Source organism: Archocentrus centrarchus, chromosome 16, assembly GCF_007364275.1.
Source record: "Archocentrus centrarchus isolate MPI-CPG fArcCen1 chromosome 16, fArcCen1, whole genome shotgun sequence".
NCBI lineage: Eukaryota > Metazoa > Chordata > Actinopteri > Cichliformes > Cichlidae > Archocentrus > Archocentrus centrarchus.
Genome location: NC_044361.1, coordinates 11494948 through 11519743, shown reverse-complemented (window position 1 = coordinate 11519743; position 24796 = coordinate 11494948). Strand labels below are relative to the sequence as shown.

At 41.0% G+C, this 24796-nt stretch overlaps 1 protein-coding gene across 2 annotated transcripts in view; it reads left to right on the top strand.

The window, feature by feature from the left end:
- The window catches only part of bckdhb (branched chain keto acid dehydrogenase E1 subunit beta), a 57739-nt gene extending 34364 nt beyond the window's left edge, over positions 1–23375 (top strand). For both annotated transcript variants that reach the window (XM_030749809.1, XM_030749808.1), the window contains 3 exons: positions 10744–10830; positions 21037–21195; positions 22919–23375. In XM_030749809.1, coding sequence (XP_030605669.1) covers positions 10744–10830; positions 21037–21177 — 228 coding nt within the window. In that variant the 3' untranslated portion in view covers positions 21178–21195; positions 22919–23375. The remainder of the gene's footprint in view (positions 1–10743; positions 10831–21036; positions 21196–22918) is intronic.
- Positions 23376–24796: the final 1421 nt, after the last annotated feature.

Sequence of the window (24796 nt, the reverse complement as noted above, 5' to 3'; positions counted from 1 at the left end):
GAGCCACTGCTCCTCCACATCAAAAGGAGCCAGTTGAGGTGGCTCGGGCATCTGATTAGCATGCCTCCTGGCCGCCTCTTGGGTGAGGTGTTCCAGGCATGTCCCACCGGGAGGAGGCCCTGTGGTAGACCCAGGACACGCTGGAGAGATTATATCTCTCGGCTGGCCTGGGAATGCCTTGGGGTCCCTCCGGATGAGCTGGAGGAGGTGGCTGGGGAGAGGGAAGCCTGGGCTTCTCTGCTTAGGCTCCTGCCCCCGCGACCCGGCCCCGGATAAGCGGAAGAGAATGGATGGATGGAACCTGCAGTTAATAACTGAGCAGTGTAAGCCAAGCAGTTCACTCATATGTACATGCTACAGATTTCTGAGGACCACTACACATCTAAAACACATCTTCAATCCATTTTTACAGTTTTTATATCCAGTAGCAGTCAGAAAATGATGATGAGCCTCACATTGTCTACAACACAACAAAAAGACAATAGATTTAGGACAGATTTGTTTTTATTTATTTATTTTTGTAGAGTGTTGATGGGAGCCAGATGCCATGGCCTCTGTGATGCTCTTGTGCTCCTGTAGGAATGTCACTGGAACTGGGATACATTAAACCAACTTCCTACTGGGAGGTGCTGAAGCAGGATTTTGTTGATTAATCTTGTTTTATTTTTACCTTATGGCTTCTGCCATCACCAAGTATTACTGGGTTTGCATAGTATTTTTTTTTTTTATTATTGTTGTATCTGTACAATTTTATGGAAAAATGGAATGAGGCTTTTTTTCCTCATTATTCAGTGATGTGTCCTGATCTTTCTTTGGACACATTATTTGTTAGTAAGTCTGACTCTTTGTAGCATTGTACTTGTGTACTCCTGAAAGCATTTGCTTTATTTTTGTAGTAGTAGTGGTAGTAGTAGTCATAGTAGCGAGTCACAGGCTAAATGTGGCAGTTGTTATTTAGAGCAATTAAAACTTGAATGTCTCTTCTGGGCAACTTGCTTTATAAACTGCAGTCCAACACTAAACATGTGGTTTAAAACACATTAGCAGATGGAATAATTGACAGTTTGTGCTTTGTAGCGCTACCTTTGGGGAGATTATAAACTGCTTTGATTTAGCACTTTTTAGATGCTTTGATCAGAATTGGGGTATAAAATCAAAATTATACAATCTTTTAATTATCCTTGTAGTATTATTGTGCAGAAGTGAGTCTCCCTGAGCATTGTCACATATTGCTTTTGCCAGCTTTGTAGTGCTGTTGTCTCAAAACAAGAAGATTGTGGATCTGGTTTGGGTGTATGTGTGTGGATTTTGCAGTGCTTTTGTGTTCACACACGAGCATTTTATGTTAATCAGTGATTCTAAATTGGGCCTATGTGTACACATAAGCATGAATGGTTCTCTGCCTTAGCATTAGCCGCTGTGATGGACTCGCAACCTGTCCAGGGTGTACCAACATATCACCTTGAATATGCTCCAGCACCTGATCCCAACCCTTCACCCACTCTACTCTGAACCGGATAAAATGGACGGATGTTTTAAACTGAAAGAAACAAAATTTTAAGCAACAATAATTTACTGTAAGAAGCACACAATCACAATAGCAGAATTATAAAAACAATAGCAAAACTTGCTTCTTATTAAAGCATAAGTTATGTAAATATCATCTAAAGTAGGGCTACAACAATTCGTCAATATAATCGATAATGTCAACTACAAAAATTAGTCGACATGGAATTTTAATGTCAACGTGTCATGTTCTAAAACCACGTACATGATTTTGTAACTGCAATACGCTACAGGAAGATATGGGGGCAGTATTGCCTCCATTGGCTGCCAATAACAACAATACTAACGAAGAACATAACAGAACAACATAATGATGGCAGGACCATAGACATATATGTCTATGGGTAGAACAGAGAGCAGAAAATGAAAGTAAATGGAGACAGACTGTCAAAGGTTTTGGAACATTTCACAGAAAACAAAAATAAAGTTGAATGCAGACTGTTTAAAGCAGAGCTTTCCTTCCACGGCAGCATCACTGCAATGTGTGAGCGTTTAAAATGCCGGCACCCTGGAGCTGTGATATCAGCTCTGGATGGGTACGTAGAGTTAGTGCATCGTTGATACTCTGTTGTATGTAATGTATGTGCAGTAATGCTTCTGCTAGTGTACCTGTTAGAAACAAGGTCTCATGAATGATGTTTGCTTTCATAGGGCGAGAGGCAGGGTACAACCTGTACAGTTCGCCAGCCTGTCACAGGGCTAACAGAGAGACAGACAGCCATTTGCATTCACATTCACACCTATGGGTGTGAATTAACCTAACCCCAGTAACTGCATGTCTTTGGACTGTGGGAGGATACCGGAGGTCCGGGCCAAGGTGGATTCGAACCCAGACCTTCTAGCTGTGAGGCAACAGTGCTAACCATAGACATATATACCTAGACGCCGCATTGAGCGCTGACTCGTACGTCAACATTGCCGCCACATTGGATGTGGCAAAAGTGGCAAACATAACATGACAGAGATGCTGCACTCTTGTGCTGCATGGAGTTGTTTGAACCATTTTACAGTCAAAACAGGATCACATGGTAAGACTGTTTATAAATTGTTTTTGATTGTATTTGGCCATTCTAACATTTTGAAAGCAGAATTATTATTTTTTTGTGCCTAACAGTTTCCCAGTGTATATTAGTGCATATTTGAATGTGTGAATGAACGCATTAACTTATGAACTTCAGTCCATTCACTTTTTGATTTAATTTGAATCCTTATTTGAACTTTTGGACAGAGGCTCTTTTTATTTACTTATTTACACATTATATTTTCATTTAAAAATTGCGTTCACCTTAATATGCATAATACCCTTCGGAGGAACCTTGTGCTATCTTCTATCTTATTCAGTCACTACCCACAGCTCATGCATGGCCTTTGGTTATGGTAGGAATGTAGATCGACCTGTAAATTGACATCTTCACTGGCATGCTCAGTTCTCGCTTCACCACAGCAGAGTGGTACAGCATCTGCACAGCAGAAGCTGTACCACTCTCTGTCAGTCTTCCACTGCACTCTCTCCTCAGTTGTGAACAAGGCCCTGAGATACTTGAACTCTTCCACTTGGGGCAGCAAGTTGTTCCTGGCACTCCACCGTTTTCTGGTTGTCAAACATGGCCTCTGACTTGGAGGTGTTAATTCTCATTCCTGACACTTCACACTCAGCTGTGAACTGCTCCAGTGTGAGATGGAGGCCACCACCTGATGAAGCCAAGAGAACTGCATCATCTGCAAAAAGCAGAGATGAGATCCTGAGATGACTGCACCTGATGCCCTCCACCCATTGGCTGTGCCTAGAAATTCTGTCCATATAAGTTATGAACAGAATCTTTGACAAAGGACAGCCCTGACAGTGCAAACCAAACTCTCTCTCTGTATATAGACCGGAAACAACTAACATAGTTACAGCACACAGTTTGCCTCATGCTATGCTCAGGGCATGCTGGCATGTGACAGGAGGAGCAAAGAGTAGCCATCTCCCTGTCTCTGTTTTGGGAGTACAGGTGACACCTTTTCAAGTAGATTTTCCAGCCAAGCATTGTGACATCTGCAGGTGGAGTTTTCCGCACTCCCACGAGGGTCATTGCTGCTCAGATTGGGACTGAGCAATCTGAGCAGCATCAGTTCTCGTTTTCATGTGGCACGACCAGGGCTTGTCTCCAACATTGTGATAACTTTAATTCGGGGAAGTTCTCCATCCAGACGAATGCAACTCTCTCTCTCTCTCTCTCTCTGTCTCTGTCTCTGACTCACACTCACACACACAAAATCTGACAACAAATATACCTCTGGGGTATAATCAGTAACTTATCATGAATCCTTGTTTAGTAGCCACTAATATTCAATATCACTGCAGGGTTTTTTTTGGTTTTGTTTTGTTTTTAAAGATTTATTTCCCATTTTTAAGCTTTTATTTGGCAGCACAGTGGAGAGAGTAGACAGGAAAGCAGAGAAAAGAGGCCCCTTCAGTGACCTTTGGTATATGGTTTGCCCACTCAACAAGGTGAGCTATAGTAGCACGCCTGGTCTACAAAATTTAATAAAACCCCAAAGATTTGCATGAAAGTTTTAGAGCCCAAAGTTATGCCTTCAGATTTGTTGTTTTGTCCAACATTTCCATCTCAATTTGTAGTGACTTAAAAACAGAGAAATGTACTACAACCTTCTGTTGGAGAAGTTTGAATTTGAGAACATTTGCGGTCTTGGCTTGACAACAGATTGGATCCATTTACAGTTTACTTTTCAAAAGTTTCTCGGCTAATCACTTTTAATAAAATAACTGTTGTATGAGCTTTGACAGACCCCAGCATTATGAGCTTCGAATTGGTAGTGTTTGTGCTTTGCAGATACATTATGCTGTACTGTATGTTCCCATTGTTCTGTCCACCACCTGTAGTATTCTTCTTAGCCTTCACTGTACTGCAGTAACTGTAGACTGCAGCATTGTCCTCACTCAGTCTGACTTTGTGTTTTAACATGCTTTCCATCCCAAGTCAAAAAATTCCAGTCTATTTGCTTCATATGCTATATAATTTCACGTTATCCTGCTGAGAAAGAATCCTTATGAGACATTGTTGGGATGTTGCATCCACAGTAAACCACCCTTTTGTTATGTTATACATGACTTTATAGAGCCTTTAAAAATCGTTGATTGATTTTTACTGCCTTACTGTCTGCTCATACACGCGTCAGCCTGTGGGATCCTCACAGAACTGTCATCAAGTTGAAGTGTGCATAGTCATGTACATGTGTGTGTACACACTGGCACACAGTCAGTGGTACAGTGTGGTTATAAGGCAGAAAGGTAGAGTGTGTGTGTGTGTGTGTGTGTGTCTGTATGTGCACGTCAGGGAGTAATTGAGTCGAATTGGTTTTAATGGGTCTTTATGGGATGTTTGGAGTTATTTCTGTCTGAGGTCTCCTCTGGCGTCCTGGCTCCTCTGAAGGATGGCTTGGCCCTCCGCCCAGCATCGAGGCAGTTCTGCACTTTCTCTTCTGTTGTTTCCCTCTCTTGCGCACTCTCTCTCTCTCTCTCTCTCGACAGAGCGCGAATGATCGTACGGCACTAAAAAGTGAGCGACTGTTTGTGTTTCCTCCCGCCCTGCCTCCGTTTCAGCGCTGTGATTTTTAACAGGGCCCCCATTTCGCCGAGCACTCACCCCCTCTCTGCTAATCGCAGAGTGCCACTTTAAAGGCCCCAGCAAGTAGTCGAGCCTTGTCCTGACTCTCATTTGTCACGGAGATCACATGGTGGCGCATGAGTTAGGACCCTGTGGTAGCTGCACAATTACAGGGTCGGCAGAAGGGAGCAAAGCCAGCGGATCCAGTGGCAAGGACGACTCCTCTGTGGCGGCACTGAACTAAACTTTCTGTTCCTGTCTCTTTTTGATGGACGGCCTGAGGAAAGAGGAGGCACATTATATGGGAAGACGGGGAGTCACTTACAGTCGTGTGTGTGTGTGTGTGGGTAGGCATACAGTGAAAGCACAGCACATTTTGTTTTTGTCATCGCCACTCTTTTTAAATTATTCTCAACCAATTTAGTGGCGCAAAAATACAGATCCAACAAATAAGTGTTGGCAACATCTTCTGGAAACATTCTCACATGTGTTTTGAGAACTTTGAAGGCACATTATGTGATTCTGCACCAGTCTAACCACATCCCAGTTTAGCCCCAAATATGGACTGTTTTTATTCACTTCTGCATGTACGCTCTCCTTTTAGAATGAGTTACTGCTCTGTGATAACTATGTACCAAATAAATATGCCACTGTCTTTTTAGATCGCTCTTCTTTCTGCTTAACATAAAGTAATGTATGGGACATAATTTATACTGGTGTGCGTGAATGTTCACATACCTTTTGTGCACACCCACCAATCTGTATGTGTGTGTTTGTGAGAGAGAGTTTATATGCCATGGGAGAGTGACAGTTCTGACCTTAGCCTCTGAGGCCATGCCAGGTCACTGGCCGCCAGCCTCTGAGTGGTGAGGCCACATACTGGGGCGAGCGCTGCGTCTGAGAAAACAGGCTTCATGAAAACAGAGTAGGATAAATAGATGGTTTGAAGGATGGATCGTGGGAGGAACGAAGAAAAAAAAAAAAAGGGGTGACGAGGATGAGACGGAGCAACCGCAGCACGGAGGAGCAAGAGTCAGGAAGGAGCCTGATGGAGGAAAAAGGCAAATCCATGTAGCAAGGACGGAGAAAATGCCGAGGACGGGCTCCATGCTGCTCATTAGGTTTGGGTGTGTATGGGAATGGCAGCAAACATGACATTTCCCCTGCAGCCAGCGGAACGACTCCGGCATCAAATAACAGCCCTGCTGCACAATGAGTAGTAAAGCTGTAGCCACCAGAGCTGTCGCCCAGCCCAACTACCACCAGCCACCATGAGCCAGGAGCCTTCATGTTGACTCAGGGCCAAGGCCAGGGCAGGGAGCAGTATGTATCAAACAAGCTTCCTACAGAAGTGAGACTCCAGCTTGATAAAAACATCCAGTATTCGATTAACTAAAAATTGATCCCTGAGTAATTTTATTTTCTCACTAAATTTGATCTTTAGCTTAGTTAGCAAATCTTAAAATGAAGCTGGTGTCAGTGGCCAAGCTGGCACTTAAATCAAGCAGGGCCCTGGGTGTGTATCCTTGGTTTGTCATGTAATTATTGTCTGGGAAAATTCTCATAGTAAATGACAAGTTTACTGATTCATAGCACAACTTTCTTAGAGATTGGTTTTTCTCAGAAGCTAGACTGTACAAGGAAAGATTCAGAATTTATTCAATCCAAGAATATTGTGCAATAGTGCAAATTAAAGATGGAGTGGATCAAAGTGTTTTTTTTGTTTTTTTTAAAAGAAAGATTACTACAGTAAAACTGCAAATAATTTTAATGTATTCAGTTTATTGTATTTTTCATAATTAATTATCCATTATATATTTTTCACAATTAAAGTTCCCTTCTTCACCACAAGATCTCTTCACTTTTGCGTTTTAAACATATTTCCTGTGTCCATTCTTAACTCACCTTTTTAGCTTGCCTTCTCTTTTAAAATCATTTTCTTTTTCCACTTTAATTCTCTTAATATTCCTCCTTACACTTCTTTTTTTTTTTTTTTTGCTTTTATTTTGGTAAGTGAAGGCTCTGTGATTTAGTGGACACAAGCCACAGAGTAATAAACTCATCAGGCACGTGTCCATGATGTAACCATAACAAAGGGATCCCCCTGCCAGAATGCCTCCCTGAGCTTATATTGAAAGATTCATGACATGTTTAACAGTCCTTTGCACACTGAAGGTATATAATTTCTCCCATTGGACACATCTAACTGGTCATCTTCTTACAGTGTCTGATGTACTTCCTCTGGCTCCACAGCTGTCTTGAAAGTAGCGGCTTTGCTCTCTGTTTTACCGACATGAAAGGTGGCTGTTATGGGCAAATAAGAGGACAGGATGAGTTTAGAGAAAAGGGTCAAACCGCATGATGAGAGCGGATGGTTCTGTCTCCTGAAATCCCTTCCAGCAACCGGAAGCAACTGAGTTAAAGGCTATGGCCACAATTACTGTGTTGGAGTGCTGTGACAGTCTCCTGTCACTGATGTAAAAACAACAGAGTCTGTGTGTCTTTTTTTTTTTTTTTTTTTTTTTTAATTTTTATGTCTCTTGAAATTGTGTGTAATTGAACCTCCTGCGGTCCGGTGAATTGAATGACTTTGACAGCTGAGGTGTAAGGCCAGCCATAGATCAGTTGGAATAAGACTACCAAAGCCTTTATATAGATGCTGTATATAGCATATTGCTAAATATATGTTAGATGTTAGATTCAACTTATTGTGCGCACAAGGCACACAATGAAATGATTGTTCCAGATTACTCATTCAGAGACAAGCATCTGCGGTCATTCAGCCAGAGACCGGCGCTACCGTTAGGCAATGTGGTTTAAGTGTCTTGCCAAAGGACACAACACAGCGCAGGGACAGGGGCTCAAACCAGCAACCCTCCGGCTGCTAGGTGAGCGCCTACCCACTACGCCACTGCCACTTGTTGGCAGGTTGGTCTGCCTTTGGCCCAGATTGAAATGTTATGTGAAATGTGATGTGATCGTCTGGCTTTCCTCCATTGACACGTTGATGTTGGTTTAGATTCAAATCTATACACAGCTATTAAATAGATATCCATGGGCCCAAAGAATAAATCCTAAAAGACTTTGGTGATCCCTTCCTTTGTCTGTAGCAAATGACCAAAGTACTTTTAAAACTAATGGCATTCCCAGCATGGGCTGCTTATGTTTTCTCCTGCAGCTTTCTTTTGCCAATATAGTAACATGTGAGAGTAAGACAACAGGAAGCCTTTTACTGCCACGCTTGCTCTGCAGCCAGTGAAACAACTTAAATGCACCAAACACAAGGCCAAGTCTCATACTCAGAAACTAACCAAGGAGAGGTTACAGTTTGAACAAGATATGGCCTGATCATATCCAGTATATTCAGCATGGATGAATTGAAATTTCTTGGATTATAGCCTAAATTCGTTTGGCAATGTGTAACAAAATTAGCAGCAGTATAACAATAAATTTCTTGGTTTTGATATCAATGGAGATGTGACTTAAATGCATTGACTTCAACCCATCATACAAACTGCATTAACTCCTGCAGCAGCGAACCAGCTGCCACTTAGCTGCCCCAGACATTACTGCATTTTGCCATTTTCCAAACATGTTGTCATATTGTGCACTGGCTTCTAAAGTAGCTCTAACTAACTTAGCTTATGCCAGCTAGTGGACACACTGCCAGTAACTGTATTTTGCATTTAAGCTGCATTGGTTTTGCACAAGTCTATTAAATGGGTCACAGGTTTTCCCCATTCCCCCAGTGTCTGAAATTCTATCCCACGATATTGTATAAACAGTGGCAGGCTCCTTTTGTGTCATAAGCATCTGAAGAATGCACTGATGCAGCGAGTGCTGTGGGGGGTGTCCCCTCAGGGAGATGACCAACAGGGGGATCGGGGTGAGGCTGGTGTCACAGTATAAATTGGAACTTATATTAGCATTGTCTTTGTGTGTGCGTGTTTGCGTTTGAGTTTGCATAAGATAAGGAATGGGTTCAGCATCAAAGCAGGGTAAAAGATTGGGCAGTGGCTCTGTCTATTCCCCAGACCTGGATGAGTCATCGTGCTAAGGCAAAGCTGACAGCAACATGTCATATCAAGACATCGCCCAGCTCTCAGCTCCTCGCTTGATTCCTCCTTACTGTGCAGATTGCCAGTCGTTGTTATTGTCTTCCAGTGCTGTTATTAACTTCCACATTCCTGAAGATGGTGTCATATAATCAGTGAATTTTGCACGCTGAACTCATTTACCTCAACTGGTTATGAATTGCTAAATACAGCATGCAGCCTCAGTGAATTGACTCGAAATGAGGTTTTCTGCTGTGTTAAATTTAACTTCTATACACTCAACTTGCAATATAATGTTTCCAGTGTACCCCGAGGCATGTTGACATTAGTGACACAGCCCTGACTCATTTAGCCTCCAATAAGTGAGTGATAGTGGCACAGTTTGCCACAGTTATTTAGTCGTTCACAGCCAAAACCCCAGACCTCAGCAATGTAAACATTCGCCTGTGTAGGATCAGCATGGAGCCCCAGAATGCCCCTGTGTACGTATGTGTATGTGGATGTGGATGCCAGGCTGAACTTACAGTGCCATATGGACATGTGATGGTTATTTTCAGCAGGTTATTTGGTTATGACAGCAGTTTGGTTTGTGGCTTTGAATGGTGGAAAAGTATGATGTTCACCCAGCTGTGCTTAAATGAAGAGCGTATTGTACAGTGCAGTTATTTCAGTGGAAAATTCATGCACAGAGTGGTGTTTGAGTGGTGTTTCTACTCATATATATATATATATATATATATATATATATATATATATATAATCTCCTGTTTTTAAATCCCAATAAAGGTAGCAAATTTCAAAATAATGCAGGCAAAAATATTCTCAACACCAGTATCAGAGGTGTTTTTCCCAGCTTTATTGATGGAAACAAACTGGAGTGGGTGAAAGAAAAGGCTTGCTGAAGTTGCAGAGAACAGACATACCTTTGGTCTGGACAAGTGGCAAGTGGATAAGATTATAGTATAGTACTGGTTTTATTCTGCGGTAGATAACGGGTGGAGCAGAGGCATCCTTGTGCTGTAATGTCAGGTTTCAGAAAACCCAAATGCAAATGCCTGGGAGGCTTAGACCTCTAATGTCCATGATTGTCCTGTTGGCCCTATGTACCAGCCTAAATCAGCCCTCCAGCTCATACTGTTGTGTCATATCCATTTTATACATGCACTCACACACATGCACTGTGAGGGAAGGAAGCAGATATAGCTTACCACAGCAGGCCGCATGTGAACCACTCTGACTCAGTAACACCCGTCTCCCTGCCCACATACAGCCTCAGGAAGAGCACCTCCAGTAGTTAAGCTTTCACCTCTACACAGTGTCTCACACATCCAAAACTCACATAGTTATTACACTGCCCGAATGAGTTTTAATTCTTCATTTAGTGTTGCACGTTTTTGATGCAATTGATTTTGAAAGTGTTCTCCGTCATAATCTCACATATCTGCTATCTATAAGGCTTGTTCGAGTTTAGAGATGGATCACTGATTTATTTATGTATTTCTGTTTTTCAGTCGGTGGTTAAAACTGGACGGTTGCTCATCAGTCACGAGGCACCGGTAACTGGGGGCTTTGCTGCTGAAATCAGCTCTACAGTACAGGTGAGTGTGGGCCACGTGTGTGTGTGTGTATTCATGCATGCCCACTTTGAAATAAAACTTGTAATAGCTTTTCACTGAATGCTCCAGAGAAGTGGTTTTGAAAAGCGAGATCCCCACCTCCCAGGGGGTTACAGGAGATTTCAGAAAGGGCACCAAAAGAGACATGAGGCAAAGATCATGTGTAAGGTGAAAGGGGAGTTGCTTGCCAGCTGATTTGGCTGGCAACCACACTGAGCTCATGAAGGCAATCAATTAAGGCACTTTAGAAACCTCTATTGCTTCACTGCTGCAGTTTGCATCAGAGATGATATTCCTTCTATGAGTCAACAGGAACACGGACAATGAGGAAATCATGTTCTTCCATCTGAGTGAAAGTAAATCTCCATAAAATAGCCTAATAGGGTAAAAAGACATTTTCCTAAGTCAGAGTGATTCACTGATAGACATGGACTGCTAATAGTAAATTCTGTATTTCTAAAGGAACTGTGCCTGCCTGTCAGTCTGTAGTTGTGGTTGGCTTGAATGTTGAATATGCAATCGTGATGATGTGGTTTCCAGAAAAATGAGCTGAGATGCAATGAATTCAAAATCAACAAGGAGTCCAGGTGAGGTAAGGCGTTGACTCCACCCCCCAACCCACGGGATCTACTCCTCTGGATATCCCCAGAGGTCCCATGTTGATGCCCCAGCAGATCAGGGCTAACTGATAACTTCAAGTTTTCTGATGATAATGTGGGATTTCACATAGCAATCCAAAAAACTTTCAGTCCTTGGCTCATAGTCATTTCATTTGGCTGGTTTCTTCACTATCACAAGTGATTCAGTTCCTTCAGTAATTTTTAATGCATCTTTCAAAATATAGCCCACAGCTATTTTGCAGACTTTATGCCATGATTATATTTCTTGTTGGCATCTGCTGTAGTGTTATAGCAATTACATTTCCAAAACTTGAAACATTATCATCCCAGATAGAAGTAAGCAAGATATGAGTAAGATGGGCAGAATCCATTAATACTGACTTTAGTGTCTGCCATTGTTTGGGTCTCCTTACATATACAGGAATTTCCCCTTTGTTTGGAACCTGTGGGGATGCATGTCAAGACGTCAAACTTTTCAAAAGTTATAATAAACACTGCTCCAGAACATGTGGATAACAGCGGACATGACATAATAGCATTTCTAACATATTCCACAAAGTGTGATCAAAAGGGTTTAGGAATTTGTAAAAATCAAAAACCTTCCTTATCTCTCACCTAAGATCATCTTCTCAGGTATGTCCAGACAACCTCCAGCACAGCTCCTGTTCTGATCACTTGTACTGTGCACTGTGGGTTTACCACACACCTTAAACTTGCACAGAGAGCAAACATCAAGTACTTTGCATGTTTTATACTACTCATATGAGTCACATGAGTAGCCCGCCTCTCCTAAATATTGCTTTCTGCTGGTAATGCAAAAGGCCTGCACACTGTAACCAAAACATGCTGGAGACAGTCGATGGCAAATTCTGAGCTAAGTGCGATGCATGACTTAATGAAAAGCCCTCCCCTTCCCACATCCTAATTGCATCTTAAGTATGTGGGGTGTTTTCTCCCTCTAAGGCTCTTATTGTAGCAGTGAGTACCACTTGCCTATAGATAAGCAATTAGTGTCTTAAGAAATAACACATCTCCCCTTTATGACCACCTCTTCAAAAGTCATCAGTCTAATTGTATGCATGACACTTTACGCGTTACCTGGACCAGTTTCCTTGTTAATGTTCATGAGTTGGAGCTGTCAAATGAAAAAAAATCAATCCTATGCTCATTTACTGTCGGTCAGATGTTGCCCTCTCCCCCTGTTTGTGAGGGCTTAAATGGCCAGTGAGTCATCCACCACCTCATTTCCATGTTTTCACATTGTGTACAGATGATGTAAGTTGTTGGTGTATTCACTGATTGCATTGATCTGCAGTTTTCACATGGCCTCAGGAGATTTGGACGCTCTTGTTGGAAAAGAAATCTTTACAGTTGCTGAGAGTTGTACTTTAACAGGATGCAGCTTGACCTACTGGCGTCTTTTGCAGTGTTAAACCCTGAATTATATTAGAATATCCCTTCATCAAAGGGAAAGTAATAGGCTTGTTGATGATCCACTAAAAGGCTTTCTCACAAATAAAAAGTGTGATGGCCTACAGTAGCCCGTTAGAGCCAATAAGCCATTCCTCTTAAAAAATGACCCTAGTGCTATTGACACTTTGAAGACTGCAGCCAGTTAGAAGCACATGGCGTGACAACATAATAAACTGTCTGCGTTACCTAGCACAGCTTGTCAAATGTTGCCTTGTGCCAGAGTGATCCAGATTTACTCACCTGGCTATGTGACAACACCTTTTCCAAGTGTATTTGACAGTTTGACCAAAACATGCTTGTATGTTGCCTAAAAGGGTTGTGAGTCGTGACTGGAACTGAAGTAACGTGTTCAATTTTTGGGGGTATATCAAACACGTGGATGGGCTGAAGAGGGAAAAATCTCAAAAATACAACTCCAGCACAACCTGCGTGAGATGAATCAACTGGGGCTGCAAGTAACAATTATTTTTAGAGCTGATTAATGTGTTGTTGATTATCTCAACTAAATTAATGAAATATTTGGGAAACATGGCCTTTTTTAGTTTCTAAAGTAAAAGATGACATTTTCAGATGCAGCTTGGTCAGATAGAAGAGTCTGTCTGACTCTGCATCACTTGAATGCAGAGTTAATCAAATAAGATGAGGAAAAGTGACAAATCTGTGCATTATACTAGTCTTTGGGACGATGTGCCATTTTTAGGCACAAGTTTTGTTTTTGAGTTTTGTTTTGGGTTTTTTTTGCTAGAACATTAAGTTTGTTTTTCTTCCGCTTGCTGCCCACTGAGGTTTCCTCAGTTCTAATGTGTTTTTATTAGAAATATTTGTCTTTCTTGTGCACTGTTAATCAGCCTGTTTGATGTAGTTTGAAGTTGCCAGTGGCTGCTTTGTCGTAACTTTTGTTGCTCACTCGAATGCAAAGTAAATGTTATGTGTTTCCTTTGGGTCATAAAATAAAATGACCATTTTAATGTGATTGTGCAGTCCTACTCAGCTTTGATAATAATTATGATTGGAAAAAAAGCTTCTAAAAATACAGCTTTTAAGGAGATTGTGAGTCAGAGGTCCTCATCAACAACAATAACATCCTGGAGTTTCAGAATATTGGAGACAGATTAGTACAATGTGGAAAATCAAGGTCCTAACATCTACCACACCTCTTTGTTTACTAGTGTGGTCTTGAAGCCATGAAATCAAGGGACAAAAAGATAAGCTGGTTGTCAGTAAAGCTTGTATAGTCTGGGCTCAGTTGTCTGGGAGCACTGTTTAAACTTCAGTCTGTTATTTCAGGAGTGTGGATTCAACTACTACCCATCTACCTCAGACTTTTGGGCTCTTGCAGAAAGATTCTTACATGGACTTGATCTTCTGTTTTGTGTTATGAGCAGAGGAGTGTTTGGTCGGACTTGGCAAGTTAACTTTATCAGGCCTTGGATCTGACCCCTATAATGATGTGTCATTTTGGGGCTTTTCTAAGTGTTTGACTGATAACTGGATAGGATAGAGTAGGGCAGAAAGATGTGGCTTAGGACGGCGCTTTTGTGGACCTCAGGGATGCACAGAGAGAAATGGTGAATCATCCTCCTTCTATAAAACCACTGCAGACATGACCGAAGTAGATTCAGGTTCCAAAAAGTACATACTTTGGCTGATCATTTGGAAATAATAAAATGCTGCATAATTGTGACCACGGTGAACTACAAGAGCTCTTGGCAGCTTCAAGCAATTAGACAGAAGTGCACTTAACATAACCTATGCACAGTATCATATATGGTAGTTTTGTAACTTATGTTTGGTGTTCTCAAACTTTTCAACTTCACTCTCCAACCACAACTGACATTGTACTGAATCATGTGGCACTGTCACGGAGGGGGTTTAACAGTTACTCACAGGCCCCTTTGAGTCCCTGCTTATTGTTCCACTGGTAGTGGTTTCTATTATTCTTGTGTAATTAAACCTAACAGAATCAAACATCCAGCCTAGGAAGCCCTGTTGAGCTGTGGTACTCTGCTATGACAGGATTCAAAAACTGGCATCTCCACTCTAGCCCACGTGGTGTTAGCCAAGGATGAAGGCCTTATCATCTTGTGCCATAAATGCCTTCTAAATCAGAATCAGGCTACTGGTTGCCTGTCAGGCTTGACTGAATGAGAAGCAGCTCAAGGCCTGGGGCGTTGTTCTCCACAGTGGTAGCCCCAACATGTCTTTCTCCATCAAGGGACACACTAAACTGCCTTTAAAGTCCAATGTGTAAACAAGAAGGCCTCTTTAGAAGATTTGATTGGATGCATATACTGCACTGGCTAAGGAGGTCTGCTTCCGCTCATTATCATCAATTGCTTAACTTCACGAGACCCACACCAGGTAAATAATACAAGTTAATGGCTTCGCTATTGAGTTCAGATACAGTTTCCACTTTTTCAGGATCTTGTGGCATTGTTTTGCAGAAATAGTTGCAAAGTATGTCTGAATTTGAAATAAAACTGAAAGTCTAACACAATAGCAGCCCCAAGATTTGTCAACAAAGGAAAGCTGACTGAACCAAGATGGATCAAACAGTTGGCATTTGTCATGATACAGTCTATTTATTTGTGTGCCATTCCCACACTTCATATTGCCATCGCAACCACTAAGCTTTAGTTAGAGGCCTCCATGTTTTTTCTTTAAAGTGGATCCTTTAGAGCTCAAGGGCTTTTCTGTTAAGGATAGAAACTCGGAGCAATGGAGTGGCGTTTATGGAATGCAAATGTTTTTGTGTTAATATCCAATAAATTCTCAGAGGCCTTTTCAAACAGCCAGCATGAAGAAAAAGGACTTGAAAGAAAAACTGTGTGTGGTGAAAGTCTGCAGTATAATTCAGCTTTTCTATGGATCTAATTCTAACAGTACAACAAAATCATGTCATACTTACCACTCTGATACTTTGAGCCTTTTTTGCCATACTCCCGATCCGAGGTAAGTTAGCTTAAGTTTAACTTAGCACCTGTTAACAAGGAGTAACATTAGCTAGCACCATGAAATATTTGAGCTGCACTTTGCAAACATGTTGAAGACATGAAAATACATTTTACGTAGCATCATCTTACCATTGACCAGTGTGTAAGTAAAGATGAGAACGGAGATATTATCTGACCTCCTCACAGGCTGTAAGTGTCCTTCTGTCTGATCGTCACTGGGGCAGATTTACAAACGTGACGAGAAGTCATGAACTGCACACTAACTGAAATCAAGCTGGTTTGGCTTGGTATTTTCTTAGCTGATATAGCATGTGATATTGGCTCCTTTATACCCCCGTCTGACTGTAACCTCCAATCTGCGGGTGTTTCTGACAATCTAAATATCATCATTTTGATCCTGAGCCCCCGCTATGTAGTATTTTTAAATCCTGCGCCACTGCAGGACTCAAGCTTTCTGCGACTGCCCTGTTGACATATTTTTATTTTGACATTCAAGTATATTACATATAATGATGCACCTCTCATAAGATAAACACAGATTTAAATGAAATCTGAGTTGTGTGGCTATCCCCCATCCAGCCGGAATGGCAGGCAGTCAAACTGCTGTACTTTTCTCCCACTTCCAGTAGATTTATTTAGAGGAGATTACAGCTCTGAACCAGACAAAAGACCAAACTCCCTGGTACCGTCTGACTGGTTGTCTGTAGTCGGGCAGAGAATAGATCTCAGTGTTGTAATCTCAGTGGACAAGGGTAATCACATTGTCACTTCCACTAATACCCTGAGATGAAAAGAAAGCATCATGCAGCGTGGTACTTTTTTCCCCTCTTTGGTCTTCAGCAGAAATTCATCATTTTATAAATACCTTGGACAAAAGCTCATTCACTGCATATCCCGCTGTCAAATGAATACTGTAAAAAAGCAGAGCTTTTCAGTCAATGCTGCACAGAAGCAAAAAGACTGATCCGGACCCAACAAGATAAAATCTTATTATTAGTGCCAGAGCTTTGCTCCAGGCTGTCTATTCAAGCACACTCCTGTTCAACACTGAGATTTGCCTTAATAAAGTTTGCAGGTTTTTCAGTGAATGAGAACCAACTTTGCCCCCCCCCCCCCCCCCCCCCCCCCAAAAAAAAAAAAAAAAACTCAGTTACTTGTTTGAGCTAGCTGCTAGCTATTGCATGTATTAATGGTGTATTTACAACACTGAAGAATTGGTCTTTTAATTAATGTATACATCCAAATAGACGGCCCAGATTCCAAAATAATGTCACATTGTGAAAAATGTTAATTAAAAATTGGAACAGAACAACAAACATATCACTGAAACCCTATATTTCAGTTTTAAAAAGCAGTAGCACAAAGATACTGCTTTTTCAGGAAATTTTACACCCGCTGAGCATTTAGGAACTGAGGAAACCAGTTGCTGCACTTTTAAAAGCAAATATTTTCCCTGTCTTCTTTGATAAAGTATTTCAGCTGCTCAACAGTTCAGCGTCTCCTTTGTCAACCACATCTTTTTGATTGGGTGACAAGTCTGGGCCAGTCGGTGATGTGATTTGACGTTGTCTCGATTAAATAACTCTTAATTAATTAAATAAACAGCACGTGTTGCTCCAAAACCTGTACATGTCCTTAAGTATTATTGGTACCTTCACAGATGCAGAAATTACTCATGCTATAAACATCAATGCAACTCCATATCATTGAGGGTGCTGGTCTTCTGTTTGCATATAAGCCAGATAAGTGGTTAGATGGATGGTTGAGTGGAGGGAGGGACAGAGGGAAATGTATTTAAAAATATCAAAACTATTTCCCCATGTAGTCTTTCACCAAGTAGTGCGTATTTGTTTGTGTCTGAGTGATGTAAATTTCATCATCAGATGATAGCATGAGCCTCTGATCAGACGTCCGTGTGCCTGCCAGGTTTTTTTTTTTTTTTTGTGACCACATGGCCTCGCCCGTGGAGACTTACTTTGTGATGTATCAATTACACATGCGCCCTTCAGGCGGACTTCAAAGAACAGGTCATGGTGTCTCCAGCTGTCCATGTTTCTTTCTGCAACAGATTGTAATTGCTGCTTTACTTTTCTAGGATTCTCTTTTTATACCTCAGCATATTGCTGATGTATTGTCAGGCAGCCTAGGTGTGAAATGATTCACCGGTTGTGATTTCAGCCTTTTATTGCCCCGTCTCATCATTTAAAAAAAAAAAATGTTTGAAAAAAGGGTGAAAAAAAAGCTTCAATTCAACTAAATAGAGTTTTAAATGGTTTGCAAATCATCACATTCTGCATGAGCAGACGTAAAACATGCCTGCAGTCTGCAGCAGATGTAGCACCACTGTTCAGTGAAAGCTTCACATTTTACAAGACCATTCAGAAGAAATGTTTTTTTGTTTTGTTTTGTTTTTTCCTAGACCCTAAGGCCATGGACATTTGTCAGCACATGAAAGCAATACGTAAGAAATGGAAAAATATCTGCCACAGCCTGTTTGCTAGAATCAGTCTCAGGTTATTCTGGAGTCCACAAGAAAAGGAGGAAACAGAGGAGTGAAGAGGAAAGGAAGGCTTGTTGAAGTAGTTGTCTCTGTTTGGTGTACATTCATTAAAGCTAATCACAGTTAATTAGCTGGGTGGAGCAGACTCCCCTGTTGTAGGGCACTGGGTCCAGATGTCGGACAAATAATGGTGCCAGTAGTAGGAAAAGCACTTTGTAGTAAATCAGGTGGAGCTCCCTTTGGGGTTTAGGTTTCAATTTTTACTGGAGCCAAAATGAGAGGCCTTGTGACCACTAAACAGGACTTTATTTACTGATCATCTCTTCTGATTTTAGGTCTCGAAATGAACGGTCCCTTCTGAGTCTGTTACTGTGCAAATAGTGAAGTTAGAACAAATTTCAATAAATCCATAATTTGTTTCAAGTTGATATAAATTCAGCTCATAGTACCGCACTTGCAGTCTGTAAGTTATACATTTGAATATCCAGTTCATGTGATGAATAAAAAGTAACAGTCCCCCTCCTTTACCATCATAGTTAGCACTTTTGAAGACCAGGACTGCATGACCCTGCATTTAAATGAGACTTTTCTGTTGTGGTGCATGTATTTTTTTTTTTTTTTTAATGGATAGTTTTTGCAGCTCCAAGAATGTTTTGCTTCATGAAGACTTTAGTGGTTTTTCTTTAAAAATAAAATGTGGAGCAGTTGCAGAGCAAAGTAATGCAGAGCAGCAGTTGGCCTTCATTTACAACTCCTGTCTTGTCAAATTTGGAGGAGGAAGAGGAGGAGGGAGAAATGCATAAACCAGCGCAACCACACTTTTTGAAATGTAAACAAACAAAAACCGATTTGAAGCTCTTGAATGAATGGGCAGTTTAATGTGACAGGAAAATGAGATCGTTGATCTAAATGTGATCTGATTGGATATTTCTTTAGTACACCGGTTTACATGGTTGGCTCCATGGTTGAATTCTGTGTAACACCAGAAATCATACATTAACACTACTGTCACTGCTTTTCCACACGTCCAGTATGAACTGATATTAGTATCCCCCTCTACTGTAAAGCTTAGAGCCAAAAGTTTGATGATTTTATTGTTCAGTTTGTTGCTTTTTACATTTGATACTTCTGGATTTGTTTTCCTATTTGTCAGTCTTGCGCCTTGATTGGAAACCTCCCCCGTACTGATGTCAGCGCCGCACAGGCACACATAGTAGTAATCTTTTGCTCTTGGTTTCTCTTGTTGCGTTGCACTTTTATAGACTGTAAAATCACTGAAGCACAAAAGATCTCCTCATCAAGTCTGACATTCCCCTGGACTCTGCCAGATGTAGTAGAAGAAATGAAAAACATAGTGTGAAACATACAAGTCCTGCCCTGCTGAATGTCAGTGCTCCATGGCAGCCAGTTGGTGGGTTCATAATGCAAAATTACATGCATGGCTGAGTTAATGATGCTGTCAGTGTTACAACAACAAAAAAAGACAACCCAAAAAACAAAGACTGTATTCATTCAGTGTCAGACTCTAACCTCAGATAACTGAGGTTTTTTTTATTTTGTTTTAAAAAAAATTTTTTTTTTGCTTGAGTTGCTCGCAGCTCAGTCAAATCTGAAAGGGTGCACTTCAGGTCTGTTTCTGCAAATCTGTGTGCAGGCATCCAAGTGTGTTCGTGTAACTCATCAGGGGGTTTGTCCCATTCAGTGTTTTTGACCAACTTCATTCTGCTTTGTCTCCACGGGAAGAGGTCAGAAGCCACCATGGAGACACGAGTCGTGGCTTGTTTTGTACTCTGTCCAAATTGCCTGAGTAATACTTTGCTCTGAGGAGTCTGAATGAGCCATGCTGACTCATGTTATTCATATTAATGAAAGTAAAGTTTGTTTAATTCTCAAATACCATTTTCCTCTTGCCCCAAATTTGGCACGGACACAAGTTATGTATAGTTCAGTGAATACAAAGGTAGAGAGTTTGTCCTGCCAAGGTGAAAGACACATACACACACACACCGATCTAACTACTGAGTGAAGGAACTAGCTGTGATGATGATCTTGCTTTGGTGGAGAGGCTTAAAAAATGGCCACGCAGGCTCAACTGCCAGAAAAACCCCTTCAAGCCAAACACATGCTGTCACTTTCTCACTTTGAGAAATTGTCACTTGGTGTTTCTGTCAAAGCAAAACATTTTTCTTTTATCCAAATCTGTTTAATCTCTTCCACAGGATCAGGATAACACAAAATTCATAGCAACAGTTTTAAAACTGCTGCATGCTTAACAAAAAATACATGTGTTGTGTTCTGGCTCTGATAATTAATTAGAGGAGAGGATTGTGCACAGCACGTTAAGAAAAGCTTTATCTTTGCCTTACTGAACATTTTCATTTCCACCATTTAATCTCTTTTTATCTGAAACAATAACAGGTTCGGCTCAATCAGTCCCTTGCACATCTACTGCAGTATCGTGGCATTGGGGTTTCTGCTGGCCGAACCTTAGTCAATCCATATTTTGACTGAATGTATGTGTGGCATGCAGGAGCTAAATATGTTTTCCAGAGTTGTTGCAGTCTGAACATGTCAGCTTTCCTGTCGGAATGAATGATGAATTACAATAATAATGATGATGGCGTTTATTGTAATCATGCAGGAGGAGTGCTTTCTTAACCTGGAGGCGCCCATCAGTAGGGTATGCGGTTATGACACCCCCTTCCCGCACATCTTTGAGCCCTTCTACATCCCAGACAAGTGGAAGTGCTTTGATGCAATCAAGAGGATGATCAACTACTGAAACCCCCCCCCCGGTCAGGTAGGAGAGATCTGACAGCTTTGTTTGAAGCAAATTTATGATGGAACATTATGTAATTTTCTAACTCTTAGTGTATATTAAAGCCTGCCAAAAGCTCCTCTATAATATGCATTATTTATATCAGTAATGCAGTTATGAAAACATGAAAAGGTGACTTAACACGACCTACCTTCAGGAGCAAGAATCGTCATTAGAGGAAATCATACTGCCTTGTTGCCATGCAAGGTTGTATTTTATTTATTTCACTGCTAAATATCTTGTGCATTTGCAGCCAGAGGATGATTGCAGTGGCTGTTTATGTGCAAGTTAATACACAAATTTGGCAATTACAAATGTTGTCATTACAACTAGCAACCAGCAATGACCAGCAAAGTCATTTCTAGGAGTAATGCAACATATGGTATTGTTCCCGTCAAATAATTTTTTTCAGGTGGAACAATTGAACAGAGTTTTATAACCAAGAAAAAATAAAAAATCAAGGCATCTGAAAGCAAATGGCTCAGCACCGCTGATTACATTTTATTCTTGTCTCCAGTCCATGGTGATCTTGTTATCATGGGACTGTGTAATACAGCACTTCAGCTATTAAACATTGTTCTTCCATAAAGTTAATGGACTCGAGATGAGAAAAATAAAGTTTGACCCCTTGCGTGGGTCAAGCTTCAGCAGCACTGGAGAATTTTTGATGCATCGTTTTGATGCATCTTAACTCTATAACTGCACTTTTAATGTTGTCTAGTAATAATTAACAGGTTCCACAGATGTTCTGCATGGTATAGAATACAGATGTTTCAGTTCATCTTATGTGAGTTATTCGGATGATGATGATATCATCTTATTACTTCCAATGAAGACAGGGTTTTTCCTGGCTCACAATGGGCTTTCAGGAGATGAATGCACACGTGCGGGTCTGCATACAGTAAGGGTAATGGTTCTCTGTAGCCTAATTTGGTTTTAGCAAGTTTGTAAGTCTTTAAAGTGGTCTGATCCAGTTAAAGGGAACAGATTTGGTCACTTTCTCTGAACCTAAATTTTACAGCTCCAAATGGAAACAAATACCACAACTATTTATGTACAAATTATTTGGGAACACCCCTCCACATTTGTTACTCTAACAGTGCAAACTGTCTGCCTCTTGTTGTGTTTAGTGTCTGTGGATAGGGCCTCAGTGCTGTGGAAGTTTTTAACAGAGGAGACCAAATAAATTGACACAGATCTGTCAGTGTAGTCGGGGGACGTGCGTGTGCCTGATGTGAAGCTGGAAAGTTCTGAGCATTCCGTAGTATATATTTTGGGTGCATTCACACCTGCATTTATACCTACCGCCTTGTAATCAGACCACCCAAGACTGATTTTAATGTCAAGTGTTAACAGGGCGTACACGACACGGGTATGCCCTTGGATTTGTGTAACCGCATCATGTGAATCTAATACTGAAAGCTTGATTCTGGCTTTTGATTATTTCCAGAAGTGTTGAATAATACATTGAGAACTGTTATGGAATTCTTTTTTTATAATTGTTACTGTCACCTTGAGTTATAGCCTTTAAAATGTTGGCCTATAAGACAGAAGGAGGCATTTATGACATCCCCAATTGGATCCAAGATATGTCACCTCTCATCCTCACTGTTCACTATCTCCATCCAGATCGTTTTTCCTCCTCATCTGCCATCCACAGCGCCTCGCCAAGGTCTTCACGTATTCAATCTTTCTCCTTTTCCAGAGCCAACTCCATGTAGCCCTAAACTCGATGGTCTCCCCTCCTTCCTCTTCTTTCATCCAGACAGTGGAGAGCAGCCAGGAAAGACACTTTGTTGACCATCCAATCAGAAAGCAGTAACCAGATGGGGTCCATGTTCTTCTGTGTCCTAAAGCCTAAAGACTGTTACCATATCTCTAGATTAGAGAGTCTTGTTCTTCAGCGAGGCAACAGTGACTTCATTTGCTCGGTGAACCTCAACATAATGTACATGATTTAGCTATCTCTTAAATTAAACTTGGATGCTGCGGGGGGAAATGGTTTAATTTATGACCGACTGCCTGTCTGTGTTGTTACTTTTGATTTGAATGTGTTCAACTGTGCTCCAATCTTTATTTAGTTTGACATGAACTGAACTTATTGTACTAATAAAGTGGATCTGTGGATTTTAAGGAAAATAAAAGATACCGAATTGGTGAAAGCATTTGGTCTGGTGCTTTGGATTTGTTGGGATTTACTGTCATGTCAGAAGGAAAAAATAAATCTGTTGAAGAGGCCTGGTAACATATTTTACGGATATATTTTGCTGCTTTTCAATATATTTAGATTGTATTTATTGCACCTGTTTTGATTTTTCAGCCATCTGCTCATCATGTTCAGCAGGCAAGGAATATCTGAAGAGGAGCTGATGGTTTTCTGTTAAAGTTGGATTGATTTAAAGATGTAAAATTGTAAAAAGTTGTAGAGTTTTATCACATGGCCATTACTGGGAAGTTTTAAGGCCTTTCCGTCTTATCGACACATCAATAAGGAAATCAGCTTTTCTTGTGAAACCTCTTGTCCATGTTGTGCCATTTCAGATTTCAGCATGGAATCAATCACGGCTGTGGTTGGAAGCCTGTGTCTTTTTACTGCATGTTTCTGAAAATCTTGAGTTATGATAAACCATAACTCTGTGGACAATGAAAACAGTAGCTGGAGATCTGCCCTTGATTCCATTTATAAGAACTGGTGAAAAGCAATGTTGCCCTCAACCAGTCTCACAGCTGTTGTGTGAGGAGATATGTGCTGATCATTTAGCCAATTAAGTATTTAGGTATGACTGTAAAGTTTTAGGTCAGGAAGTCATTAGAAGACAGGCCAAAAAACCAAAACATTCAACATGATGCCGCAAATGTCTTTGTGTGTCTGTTAGGATTATGCAACAGATTGTGAATCATACAGTTCTATACAAAAGTCTTGAGCGTCCCCTCATTTTGCAAGGAAAATGGGTGCAGCGAATTATTGAAACATGCAAACATAAATGGAAATCCAATGTATAAGGCAAAACCAATTCTAACAAGCATGAAAGTCAATATTTGGTGAGTGAATTCTCTTAGGCAAGTTTTCCTGTAATTTCTATAAGTAGTCTTTAGGAATAGTTCTCCAGGATTCTTGAAGGACATTCAAAGCAGCTCTATGGATGTTTGCTGCCTTTTGTTCTGTTCTCTGTCAAGATGATCTCACACTGCTTCAATAATCTGGGCCCTAAGGAGGCCAATCCATGACTGATAGTGCTGCATTGTACACTACAGTGCCAAAAGTATTCGCAACTCACCCTTTGCAGCTATAACAGCTTCAACTCTTATGGGAAGGTTTTCCACAAGGTTTAGGAGTGTGTTTTTGACCATATTTCCAGAAGCACATTTGTGAGGTCAGACACTGATGTTGGACGAGAAGGCCTGACTCAGTCTCCGTTCTTATTCATCCCAAAGGTGTTCTGTCAGGTTGAGGTCAGGACTCTGCGCAGGCCAGTCAAGTTCTTCCACACCAAACTCACTCATCTATGTTTTTATGGTCCTGCTTTGTGCACTAGTGCACAGTCATGTTGGAACAGGAAGGGGCCATCCTCAAACTGTCCCA